We start from the raw sequence: 12,947 nt of genomic DNA, 5'->3' as shown, positions 1-12,947 counted from the left end.
TTGCTGTTCCAGGTCAACCCACATCCGCCTGGTTACAGCGGCCTGGGCGATGCGAACAGCTTGCATACAAACGACGATCTGAGATGTCTCAAACAGGCCAGCTTCCCAGAATACGGAAAAATGCATGGGACCTGTCCCGTCGTTCATGTTCATTACCACCATCTTATCACAAATGCGAGATTCACGCTGACACGCCCTTCCATGCCACAGCCCCTACTCCTAACGACTTCATTCTTCATGGAGCTTCCACGTAGCTAGAGACTCACTCTCACAGTTCAGGTAAGGCCCATACAGCGGGTCCGGTATCGTTCTCTGTGCTGATTTGTTCCTCATGCCTAGATCTATACAAACTTGGCCATGGCGCTCACACATCGTTGCACTACACCATCACCACTTTAGAGGAGAAACTCAACCTCTCCTGCCCGGAGATGAAGGAATCTCTTGTCTTTTCGGTTCTCGACACAAACATCACTACCCATTTCGTGGTAGGAGCTCACTGGGGAGCCAACTATCACATCTTTCGCGCCAGCACCTTGGAAAAGCGCGGCAGACCCCGAGTCCGAAGGCCAAGCCCAGCCGAAGGTGGATATGGTCCTCCACCAGCTCAAGGACATGCTCATCAACCCTCCTGAATCAGCTATCTTCAAGTCCCCCTCTGCTCCTGTCTCCGCTTCTTCCCTCCCCATTCTCTTGTCTTCCCTTCACGACGTCTCACTGAAGCATACGTGAGAGAGGGCGCTCCCAGTCCCGCGAAAATAGGGAGGACAACAACATCCATTTGGGAGCGAATTTGCGTAGTGCTCCGCAACTGCATAAAGGAACCACGACGAAGATTGGGTTAATCACAGTAGGGGAAATTCGACTGACACCATACAGCATCAACTAGCAGATCCCGCTTTAGCTGCTGAAGATAGGACGCTGAACACTTGGAAAACACAACCTCCACCAAGTCGAACTGCTCAAAACAAAGTCAAGACGCAATAGGTGCCGTAGGAAAAGGGAAAGAGTAGAGCCTACAGCCGAGCCAACCTCCCTTTCCACGGCCATCAAAAACACCACTCTTGCCAGCCGGCTCAACTATTCGCAGCCTGGCCATTTCAACATGAGGCTATACGTTATGCAACGTGAAACTAGGATCCTTCGAATGATTCGAGCGAAGTGCGACTTCGTGATACATCCAACTACCAACACGCTCACCGTGTGGGGCGTTGGGGCCCAGGCGGATATTTCCTGCAGGATTCCCCTTTAAAATTGTGTCGGCCTCGGGCAGAGCCTCGTAAACTCTCGGACCTTTTGGGCTTTCAATGTCTTCCGGGTGACCCTTACAGAGCTGGGAATGATCATGGCTGACTTGAGATGAAGGCCCACAAGCGGTCCACGCTATAGACGTCGCAATGGGAGCGCGTTGCCTTCACGCAAGGAAGATATCGATCGAATCCATCGGAGGCTACGGACTCTAGCTCATATTTCTCATAATACGAAAAACGAGATATACAATACAATACAATACAATTCATTGACGCCCGGCGGAACCCGAAAGGGCAACTATTACAATCTGACTATACATATCCAAAGATATGTCCTGATCTCGCCGGAGCCCATACAAAGTTCATTCTAGTTCATGTCTTCTCTTATAGATTCCTCTGCGGATTCTCGTGGGTTAGTAGGGTTGTTAGTAGGCTGGCTTGAAGGCGATTCTCCAAGTGTTCAACGTCCTATCTTCGGCGGCTGAAGCGGTGCCTGCTGTCCGTGGCACGAGGTGAGGGGTGTGGGTTGGGTGTGTTGTGGTGGGTTGGGTGGTTTAGTCGGCCTGCGGTTGGTTCGTGTCAAGGCGCCCTGTGGCCATTGCGAACCGTATGGTTGCCCGAACGGCTGCCATGTTGGGAGTCCAGTCTTTCTTATCCGATGGCGATTTCCCTCCTAGGTAGAACGAAATGTTGCCTCTGTGGGTGTCTGTGCATTCGAGCATCTCCGTTCGGTATGCCGTCCATTTTCTGCATCGGAAGAGGAAGTGGTCTACTTTCTCTGTGGCTTGCCCGCATGCGCACTGATCTGCCGGTGCTGCTCCAATCCGATGGAGGTAACCGTTGAGTCTTGCCATGCCTGTTCTGAGCTGAGCGAGCACGCCAGCCTCCTTTCGTGACAGGTGGTCGTACAGCAGTCGGGTGTGTTTGCCTGGTAGTGCTGCGTCGACTCGCTTGGAATGAGCTCCGGCTTTGTCTGGCAGGTGATTGGTGGTGCTTCTCTTGGTCCATGCTACGTTGAGCGTTGTTGAGCGTGTCCAGGGCGTTTGCGTCTGCGGAGTGGCACCCTGTCTAGTGGCATGTTTGGCATTCTTCTTAGCGATTTCCCAAAGCTTGTCCTCTTCGCCCGCAGGGAGCCACCGTATTGTTACTGTGTTCCCGTTCCTGCGTAGTGCTGTGATTGACTCGTAGATGTGGCAGATGTGGTGTTGCCCAGACTGCTGCTAGGCTGCGGGAGCGTGAGAACGGCCGCTTCATTGCGTGTTGAGATCTCGATACGGCTATAGTGTCACGGCGATTGCGCCGCGCCTGCCAGGACCCACGGATGGGGCCCGGCGTGTGGGAAGCACGGGCCCCTGCGGGTTGAAGATCCTGCACCTCGCTGCCGCGAGTTCTGTTCGTAGCTCCTTGAGCTACGTCTTGACAATCAAGCCTGCCCGTACCTGACGGAATAGAGCCCAGACTGTAGCTTAGCCCGAATACAACTGCCATTCGACTATCAGCCTGTCCCACCCGTGACAGCTTCATCCAGACTGGCCTGCCTTGCTTCCTTAAGTGATTGGCTCGGGCGTTCCTTGCGCCCCGCATATGGTGTCACGGGCCTGGTCAGGGGTTTACGGGACAGGGCTAGGTCTGGGGAAAGATTGTGTTGTGCGATGAGGAGAGAGGAAGCTCTCGCGAGAGGAAGCTACTCGAGGCTAGATACAGCTAGTGTGGGTCCACGAACACAAGCGCACGTGGTTTAGCACGTGACCTAAGAAGGGCGGACTTGGTACCGTGACATATGGCCTTCTGGCATGCGGCCTATTGTTAGTTAATTCGTGACAGGGGGACAGAGGTTTTCAGTCTAGCTTTGCAGGCATGGTTTTCCTTTGTAATTAGTAGTAGAGGGTCCGGTGAGCCCTTGGGCATAGCGGTATAGGATATAACAATAATGATATTTCCTTAGGGCTAACGTTATAGTTAGTATTAGTCCAAGTTATCCTTATTTTCTTAACCCTCCCTTGTCCCTCCTCTTAAGGTCATACTAGCCAGTTAGCATTAGCCTTCCACGCTTACTGCATTGGGCAACAGTGCCCAGCCCCTGAATCTAGGTGCTAAGGGGCCAGCTCAGTTCAACATCAGGATTATGAGGATAGCTCTTTTTGACTGGCTGTGGTGGGGCTCTTTATGGGGACGCTGGGCAGCGAGCTGCGGCGACCTTGAGGTTGCTGCATCGGGATTGAGCGGTATTTCGCCGGTTGAACCGCCTATTATCACTTCCGCATTCACGGATTGGGCCCAGATCAATCTTGATATGTAAGCTGATGGCGCGCTATGGTAGTTACCTTGGATCGCCTTGAATAAGGGAAGCCTCTGGGCAGTACTCCGTATCAGCACGGGCGCGCCTGAGGAGAGGAGGTGAGGTGGGAACTCAATTGAGGGCGATTTTATCGTCGAGCTTGCAAACAGCGCTTGGTTCAAATTTCCGCATTCAGATCAAGAACTGCGGTTTTGCTGAGCAAGGTAATCTTGATGAATCACCTCGAGAGACGAAGTTCAGCCCAGGAGGCCCAGAGACAATGGTACAGTAAATGGCCCCCACATTGGGATGTCGCGGCGCCAAGAGCAGCTGCGATCAAGGGGCGACCGTTCCTTCGTCGTATGCTTCCAGACGCAACACATAATTCCAACTTCATCCAACAAAGTTGGATCTCAGAGCAGCTGGCCCGATGAGCACCTTCTGATTTCTTCTGCCGTTCGCTAAATATAGTATTGTTTTCTTCTTCGCTCCTTTCACCCGTCCGATTCGTGTCTATTCTCGACTTCCAATCGCTCGCACCTCCTCATCTCCTGGTCTGGATGTCCCGGACAACCCGACCTAATTCGCTCTCGCATCGACTGCACAAGACCGCACACAATGGTGTTGAACCAAGACCAGCAATACAACGCCGTGCCGCCAATACCGACCTACGATGAGGCCGTCGCGGGCGGCAGCGCCTGGCATCATGATATCGCACACTCGCCCATCGAAGTTTCTCGACCAATAACCGAAGCAGAAGCTGAAGGGCAGTCATTGTTAACAAACCCCCGACATGCCTTCGAGTCTTCCAACACCAACTCCCAACATCCCCGAGGCCGAGCCCCACGAGGTTACCGCCCCCCTACGGTCGAGACCGACGACGAGAGCAACCTGTTCAGCTCCGACGCCGACTCCGATTCCGACGACGAGCGCGAGGCAGATCAAGTGCGGCGGGAGATGCAAGAGCTGGAGATAGATGACTCGAATGCCAGCGGTCGGAGTCGATCGTCATGGGGCAAGCGCATCGGGCTGAGTCTCTCGCTACCGCAGTGGCGCTGGAAGTGGAAGTGGCGATTACCAGGCCTACCACGGCGACGAAACGGCAGCGGGAGTGGGAGCGGAGCGAACGACCAAACACCCAGCAGGACGCAAGAGGGACAGGCGCCCGAGCCCTGGCTTTTCCAACCGCCGTCCCTCCCCACATTCGGCAGCGCGGCGCTCTTCCTCCTCGTGGGGCGGGTCCTTGCCGCGGTCCTCGTGCTGGGATTCTTATACCTGCTGTTTGCGAGCGACCTGTTCAGTAATATGGCGCGGCGGATGGGCAGCCAAATGTTTGACCCCGAGAGCGTGCGCATCCACGTCCAGGGCAGCGTCGACCCGCGGAGGATACGCGATCACCTGAGACATTTCACGGCTTATGCCCATCTCGCCGGGACTGAGGGCGATTTCGCACTGATGGAGGATACGGAGATGTTGTTTCGAAAGTACGGGCTGGAGGATGTCACGCGGGACGTGTACGAGGTGTATCTGAATTATCCCAAGGCTGGCGGGAGGGCGGTGGAGATTCTCGGGGTCGATGGGAAGGCGACTTGGTCCGCAAGGTTGGAGGAGGAGGATGCCGGAGGGAGGACGACCGGACACCAGACCTATGTCTTTCATGGACATTCAAAGTCAGGAGTGGTTCAGGGCCCGCTTGTCTACGCAAACTATGGCTCGAGGGAGGATTTCCAGACGCTGAAGGACCTCGGTATCGACACGAAGGGGGCGATTGCATTAGTGAGGCATTACGGCTCGCTAGATGACATCGCGTTGAAGGTCAAGGCGGCCGAGGTGGCGGGATTTGCGGGGTGTCTCATTTATAACGATCCCGCCGATAACGGCTTCTTGAAGGGAACAACGGCGCCAGAAGGTCGGTTCATGCCCGCCGACGGCGTCCACCGAGGAACCGTGAGCTTGATGAGGTGGGTCGCCGGAGACGTCTTGACACCGGGCTGGGGCAGCAAGCCCAACATGCCGCGGATGAAGGTCGACCAGACGAAAGGACTTGTCAGGATTCCCAGTCTACCCTTGGCATATCGCGACGCTCAGATTCTGCTTCAGCATCTCAAGGGGATCGGTTCAAAGGTTCCGAAACAATGGGTTGGCGGTGTTCCTGAAATTGACGAATGGTGGACGGGGAGCAGCTTTTCGCCCATCGTTCGGTTGAAGAACGAGCAGGACGAGATCGAGAAGCAGCCGATTTGGAACGTCTACGGCAGGATTACCGGCATTGAACAGGGAGAAAAAAAGGTCATTATCGGCAATCACCGTGATTCTTGGGCGTTTGGCGCGGCTGGCCCTCACTCGGGAACAGCCGTCATGATGGAGATTATTCGGGTCCTGGGCGATCTAGTGGCCCGCGGCTGGCGACCACTTCGCACCATTGAGTTTGCGTCGTGGGATGGCAAGGAGTATAATCTGATTGGGTCCACCGAGTACGTCGAGCAGAACGACGAAGCGTTACGCCAGGATGCTCTCGCCTACATCAATCTCGACACAGCCGTGACCGGCGACACATTTCATGCCGCCGGCTCGCCAGTCTTCCGCAAGCTGCTTCTTCAAGTCCTGAATCGCGTAGCCGATCCACATTACAACACTACCCTGCGCAACCTATGGGACCGGCGAGGGGCAGACCTTGAAAGCCTTGGCGCGGACTCGGATTACGTCGGCTTCCAGGACATCGTCGGTACCTCGTCCCTCGACCTGCGCTTCGAAGGTGACAGGCACCCTTCGCACTCGAGCTACGAGAACTTCGAGTGGATGGAAACAGTAGGCGACCCGGGCTTCGTCTACCACACGCTTCTCGGCCAAATGCTGGGCCTCCTGATCCTCGAACTCGCCGACCGCCCCATTCTGCCCTTCGACATGACCAGCTACGCCGACAAGCTCACACACTGGGTCACGGATCTCGAGACGTGGGCGGCAAAACAAGCCAAGGACCAGCCGCTGTCCCTGGACACCCTCCGCAAAGCAGCCAGCGACGCGGCCGAGACACTGCGCGTGATCTCGCGCTGGGAGCTCGAGTGGGAGAAGAAAGTGCTCTCGACCAGCGGGTGGGAGTCACCCGGTCTAGGGCGGCAGAGATGCGAGTATAACACGGGCATGGCTAAGTTTGAGACGGATTTGCTTGATGAAGCCGGGGTATGTCTCCTCTTCTCCCTCATTCCCATCACCCTTGCACCGTGGGAGTGTAATCAGGTGCTAATTTTGCCTGTATGATAAGATACCCGGCCGCACGCAGTTCAAGCACGTCATCTTTGGCCCACTTCTCTGGTCCGATGACACCGAGGCTTACTTCCCCTCCATCCGGGACACGGTTTTCTCGGGCAACTGGACGCTCGCGCAGCTCACTGTGGATAGAGTCGCTGGGGTGTTGAACCAGGCGGCTGCTAATCTGGGCAAGTGACGCCGACGATTCGCTCACCTTTCCTACTCTGCCCTGGTGGTTCAAAGGGCTGCGGTGACGGTTTATAAATGTCGTCTCTTTTTTGATCCCATACTTGAAACATTGACCGGGAGAAATGTTTCACCTCTGAGGTGCGTTGTGAACAGCGAAGGACTTTCCCGTCATGCTTCTTTCTCTCTTGCATTGCACCGGCGCTCTGGGTCATCGCTTCAATTTGGATTCATCTTGTCGTTGCTCACTATAATTTCTCTTTTTTTGGATCCTGCAGGGCGTAACAGCCTTTGGGGCTGTCAGCAGAGTAGACTATTGGCAGGCTTGTCAACGCTCGATGTATTATTTACCACAGCGAATATCACCGTCTCCGGGCTCGGGGATCTTTGTCATCCCCATAAATTTTGGGCTAGAGCCCCGTCCATACCGCTCGTCTTGGCTTAAGATGCAAGGAATCCACATTGAAGGCTGCACGCACCACGCCCTAGCAGAGCGCTGGGCGTAGGGAAAGGTATAGTTATGTACATATATACAATAAATGTATATGTAGGAAACTCCATGTTTGCATAATGCTCTGGTCGTTGGGTAATCACGGGGCTGCTCCCCTCTGGTCCCGGCTAATCCTCAATCACTGATTGTAATGAGCCCTCCGTGTCGGATATCATCATGATCACCCTCGAGTGTAGCGCTCAGTTCCAGGCTCTCGCCCCTCACCCGCACTCCCCTGGCTCACTTCGGCGTCAGCACAACACCCTCGTATTCCTTGCTCCGAATCATGTCAAGCGTCTGCATAAAGTGCTTCCTACTGCCCTCGACCGACGCAGAGTCCTGCTGGTTGCCGGCCAGGTTGGAGTGGATGAGCTCGATGAGGCCGTTGAGGTATTTGGTCGTGACCTGTTTTCCCCAGATGAGTTCAGCATATCGAAAACAAGCAACATCACAGACCGAGGTCGCAAGGGAGGTAACTCACCGATTCGTTCTTTTGGTCAAAGTAATAAACATATCTGTCGAGGATCTCGACAAAGAGCTCGATGGACGTGGCCGTCTCCATGCACGAGTCTGCCACGCGCAGGGCCCGCTGGAGGCATTCGAGCACGCGCTTGCCATCGCGGTAGAGCTTTGATGAGAAAGTCAACAATACGTTCTCTCGGGGGATGTTGGGGAGGGTATTACTCACCTCCGTCTCCTCCGTCTCCCCGTTCGACACGATAGGCGTCGCCCACCACAAGTGACTGGCCAGGTACACGGCCCTGCACTGGTCCGGTTTGCGGAGCAGCTTACTCGCGTGCTGGGCGCACTTGGTGATGAGGGTATCATAGTTCTCCTTGCTAAAGTTCCGCGTCCGGTGCAGGGCGCTGGCGATGACGCAGACGGCTTGGAACTGCGCCTTGGAATCGCTGACAGCCTCTTCGTAGACCGTGAACGCCTGGGCGAAGAACTCGTACGCGACCTCCTCGAAGCCCGTCGCGTCGGCGACCTGCCCGCACGAGCAGAACAGGCGGAGAGAGAGCTCCGCAGCACCGGAGCCGTTGACGCGCGTGTACAGGGTGGAAATGGCAGAGTGAAGGAATTTTAGGAGGGCGGACGACTGCGATGACCAGTTATCGTCGTAGTGCTCGCGGGCCTTGAAGCGCCGGGCGAGTTTGAGGCCAGCGGTAATAAGTGGTGGTGTTGTGGTGCGGATGCGCTCGTTGCCTTCAGCATACGCCTTCCTCGTCATTTGTAACAGGCGAAATTGGGTATCGTTGTTGTCTGAGTGGATTAAGTGCACGAGGCGAGCCAGCCAACCCTGCTCCTCCATCGTCTCGTCGGTCTCCAAGACACGAGCTCGGGGTTGGACGACACCGGGATAGCCTGCTGGCGGCTGCGACCCTTCTTTGATGAGCACTTTGAGCACCTCGAGGACATTCTCCAGGTGCGCCGGCGTGGAGATAAGCGTCTGGTTTTTGAGCAACGTCCTGGCAACCTCCCCCGCGACGGCTCGCCGTGTGGGGTATGTTTGTGACTGGAACAGAGTGACGTAAGTCGGGAGCGACAAAGCCGTGAATATCGACACATAGCGCCGAAGGGGGCTCTGCAGCAGCGCCAGAAGGTTCTGTTGAGCCGGTTGCGAGTGCAAATCTGCGCTGTTGGCGTGTTCCCTGACCTTGCTGTGGGCGTAGTCGAGAATCTGATCCACGTAGTCCAGCCTCTCCGGGTAGATGTTGAGAGCAAGATTTGAGAGCGAGACACACAAGGCAATGGTGTCTTGGATCGGAAGATGCTGGGCCAGCACCAAATTTTGAACCTGCCCAAAGAAGATCTCGTACAGTGGCACATCCTCCGGAATTCCCCTGCGCTTCCTCGCTGGTTGCGATTCGTCTCCGTTGGCTGCCGCCGCCTCGGTTCCTACTATTAATGATGCCGGGTCGTCCTCCTTGTTAGCAGTTTCCGTGGCTGGATTGGCGTCGTTATCGGGACCGTGCCCGTTCCCGGACGCGTTGGACTCGTCTGGAGGAGCAGTAGAGTCTCGGGTAGCGCTTGCCGCACGCAGATTAACCCTCTCAAGTAGTTTCGCCAGGGCCTCCTCTTCCATTTTGCCCCTGTCCTCCTCCGATTCGTTCTGGGACTCGCGCTCGGCATAGTCGGACAGGCGGTCCATGAGGCCGATGACAATGGCCTTGACGTTAACGTGGGGATTTAGCCTTGAAACAGCGCCCAAGAACTGGTCCAGAGTGTGGAGATGGAATTCGTCTGGAAAAACCTGGGTGATGACCTCGAGCAGGTACTCCTGGGCGAGTACATCGCGGCATTGCACGACCTGCTCCAACAATGGCCCGAGAATGCCATCCTTGTATGTCTGCAGGTCCACCAGCTGGCTCAGGCGCACAATGTTGCTCCCCACCAGCAACTGAAGTTCTTTCCTCTCTTGTGTTCTCTGGTCGCGTTCCCTTGAGTGCCCCTGGTGCTGCAGTCGGACCCACAGCTTGTTCATCTCAACGAAATTTGTGAGGATAAAATTGATCGAGTCTTGAAGGTTGCCTTCTGGCCCGTCGGAGTCTCCGGTCGGGAGGTAGTCTCTCGCCTGGCCAGATAGATAATATCGCAAGAAGAGGCCACGAACTGGATGTTGGACGCCACGGCTCATGTCCATCATGTCCTTCATCAGTTCCTTGACCGGCGCGCCCTCGATGGACATGTAAGCGGTGCCGACGGTGATCATGAGATACAGGCGGGGGATAATGTTGCCCGCATACTGTACAAGCTCGTATAGGTCGGCCAGGTGATTGACGGGGTGGTTCTCGCGCAAATGAACCGAGAGGTAGCGGAGTGCGTCGAAGACAGCCATATATAGCTCGTAGTACTGTTTCGGGCCGAGACTGCTCGTCCGGAGCTCAGAGACAAGCGTGGAGCTAAAGCCAGGTCAACTTGGTGAACCCACCTCGACAGCCCCCTGCCGCGCTGGATGGCGCCCGACATCACGACGGCAGAATGGGAGACGGGGATTAAACACACCAGCATTTCAGAGCGTCCATCAGTTTCCCGGGCGTGTCCAGGCATTTGCGCATCAAGGCGGTCTGCTGGCGCACGGCAATGAGCGCATCCTCGAGGAGGCGGGCCTGGTCGTCAGGCGGCGCGGGGGTCGATGACATGGTGTTTGTGCTGCTGCTACTGCCTTGGTTGGGCTATCACTGGTAATTCGGACAATGCGAGTGTCGAGATTCACAGGAATTCTGTCATGCGCAGCGTCTTATTGGCCGTGGTGATTACGGGTGTAGTTGAGCTTAAGCGGGAATGACGACGCAGCAGTGGCACAGCTCCGTAGTGCAGTAGCAGCTTCCGCGAGAGCAGGGATCCGTTCAGCCAGGCTGTTGCTTCGACATGAGTTGGGTTGGGGCGATGGTTATGTAAGGCGGTTTTTTCGAAACTGGCCAAGGGTAAGGGTCTAAAGAGGCGTCTGCGTGTTCTCCAAGGCTCCAACGCCATCCTGCAAATTTGATCTTCGACCTTACATTGTCAACTCAGTTTGCGCTTGTCATTTCCCACATACCGAAATCTTGGAAAAAAAAAACAGAAAGAAAAAAAGATTTACCACTTCAACGAAAGAAGTTAAACTGTTGAAACGTCGTCTCTCCAATTATAGAATGACTTGCTTCCGCGGTTAGGTATGAGCCGGGCTATCGAAGAACATCCCTCGGATTACTTGAACATTGAGTGCTGAGCGAGCAGCATCCGAAATGGGAGTGCGAGCTAGAGGCGGGACGAACCAAATTCTCGGTTCTTGATTCAGTTGGGACGACACAAGTCCTCGCAGATCATGCGAGCTTTTTGCCGCTACCTATTCCGGAGAATCCTGCCCAGGCCTGAAGACCATGTGACAGGTAGATCCGCCATCTCCAAGTCAACGGTGCGCCGGTGGATGAGGTTGAGGCTAGCAGATGGTATCCGTATCACAATCAAGGTCCTCCTCGACCACATGAGTCTGTCTGCACGAATCCTCAGTTCCATTTTCATCTCCATCCTCTTCGTCTTCATTTTCACCAACACGAACAGTAAACTTGAACACCTACTTTAGCAGTAGGCGCCAACCATTTTCTCACTCTCGGGGGAGACTGCCATCGTCACTGGCTCCGGCCACGAGAATGGCATCGGCGCCGCCATCGCCATGGCCCTAGCCCGCTGTGGTGCCCACGTCGCTTTCAATCACACCTCCTCCAATTCGGCCGATCGCGCAGCCAAGGTTGCTTCCAACATTGAAGCCATGAGCGCCAAAGCCGTCGTCGTCCAGGCCGATGTCTAGACACCCGAAGGAGCAGCCAACCGCGATTTAGCAGCTCTACGAGGAGCTGAAACAAGCCTACGACGTGGTCTGTAATAGCAAGATACGATTCAGTAGTTCTCCAAGGAGCTAAGACAAGCCCGATTTATCAAGGAGAGCCTGTCATGGTTCGGAACTGAAGATTGACACTTGGGTGCATACCCTTTCCCATTCACCTTCCCCTTGAAAAAGAACTACAGTGCCAGTTTTTAGCATGACTTCATTCAGTTTGCTACCTCATGTCGCACCTATTATTCGATAGTTATTACAGCCGTTCGAATTTAATGACAATCGAAGAGGAGGCTATTTGTGACGGAAAGCGCACCCTAGACGCATCCTCTCTTCGGTGGGTCATTGGTGGGTGATCTGTGCGCCCACTTGCCTTGCCGTAGTCTTCCTTTCCATAGCTTTCGATTAGCAGAATAGAGTCGGCATTTGCAGTATCCCAGTGCCTCGCCTTAAAAGCTTCCTCGCTATAACGAAAAGCGTACCCTAGACTTACTCTCTTCAGTGAGTCAGTGGAGGAGTAGCTTATATAGTCTCTTGCTGTCACGGCGATTGCGCCGTGCCTGCCAGGACCCACGGGTGGGGCCGAGCGTGTGGGGGCCCCGCGGTTGAAGATCCTGCACCTCGCTGCCGCGAGTTCTGCCGTAGCTCCTTGAGCTACGTCTTGACAATCAAGCCTGCCTGTACCTGTCGGAATAGAGCCTAGACTATAGCTTAGCCCGAATACAATTGTCATTAGATTATCCGCCTGTCCCGCTATGACAGACCCTCTCAGAACAGAGTAGTTACCTGATTGTGATGGGCTGAGCCCATGATGGCCTCGGCAACCCTCGGCCGTGGTATCATGATAACGTCATCCTGAAGCAGGCAGTGTCTGTGTGTTCCGGAGCATATAAGAGCTGCCCTCTCTTCCTGTCATCTAGTTCTCTCTTTTCTTCTTCTTTCTCCATTCGAGGCAAACTCGTAGAGTCGTCACCAGCTAGTTGCAATATACTCCTGGGACCGTTACACTGATCACCTTTCTTGTAAGCCTTCTCTCTTTGCTTCTCCACCTATTGAGAGCGCTATATAGATCTCTCTACGAGCGTATCTCTATAGCTAGCCAGGTCCTTAGCTTCGGTGGTTCGCGGCACCACAAAGCTAAGTGTTTCACTGTTTCCCTGCCCCGGTGTGACAAATCTC

General features: G+C 54.9%; 2 protein-coding genes across 2 annotated transcripts; one reads left to right on the top strand and one right to left on the bottom strand.

Moving 5' to 3' along the window:
• Positions 1-4,143: 4,143 nt before the first annotated feature.
• On the top strand, positions 4,144-6,970 carry N657DRAFT_654315 (Zn-dependent exopeptidase; the record flags this gene model as incomplete). The annotated part of the gene is made up of 2 exons (XM_062794495.1): positions 4,144-6,705; positions 6,788-6,970. The coding sequence occupies 2 exons, from the start codon at positions 4,144-4,146 to the stop codon at positions 6,968-6,970; spliced, it is 2,745 nt and encodes a 914-aa protein (XP_062649535.1).
• Positions 6,971-7,403: 433 nt separating this feature from the next.
• On the bottom strand, positions 7,404-10,832 carry N657DRAFT_642515 (vacuolar protein sorting-associated protein 35). Its single transcript, XM_062792360.1, has 4 exons — positions 10,457-10,832; positions 8,139-10,353; positions 7,932-8,078; positions 7,404-7,855 (listed from the first exon to the last, which is right to left on the bottom strand). Exons 1-4 carry the CDS (start codon positions 10,591-10,593, stop codon positions 7,691-7,693), a joined length of 2,664 nt encoding a protein of 887 aa, XP_062649534.1. The 5' UTR covers positions 10,594-10,832; the 3' UTR covers positions 7,404-7,690.
• Between the last annotated feature and the right edge of the window lie 2,115 nt (positions 10,833-12,947).

Source organism: Parathielavia appendiculata (genome assembly GCF_033297405.1).
Source record: "Parathielavia appendiculata strain CBS 731.68 unplaced genomic scaffold N657scaffold_3, whole genome shotgun sequence".
Taxonomy (NCBI): Eukaryota; Fungi; Ascomycota; class Sordariomycetes; order Sordariales; family Chaetomiaceae; genus Parathielavia; species Parathielavia appendiculata.
Note: the sequence above shows the minus strand (reverse complement) of the source record. Positions and strands in the feature narration are given on the sequence as shown.

Excerpts from the sequence above, each read along its gene's own strand:
- N657DRAFT_642515 (XM_062792360.1), bottom strand. The coding sequence starts at position 10,593 with ATGTCATCGACCCCCGCGCCGCCTGACGACCAGGCCCGCCTCCTCGAG. Across the intron at positions 8,079-8,138 it reads GGGAGACGGAGGAGACGGAG|CTCTACCGCGATGGCAAGCG; the intron begins GTGAGTAATACC and ends TTCTCATCAAAG. Across the intron at positions 7,856-7,931 it reads TTGACCAAAAGAACGAATCG|GTCACGACCAAATACCTCAA; the intron begins GTGAGTTACCTC and ends TGGGGAAAACAG.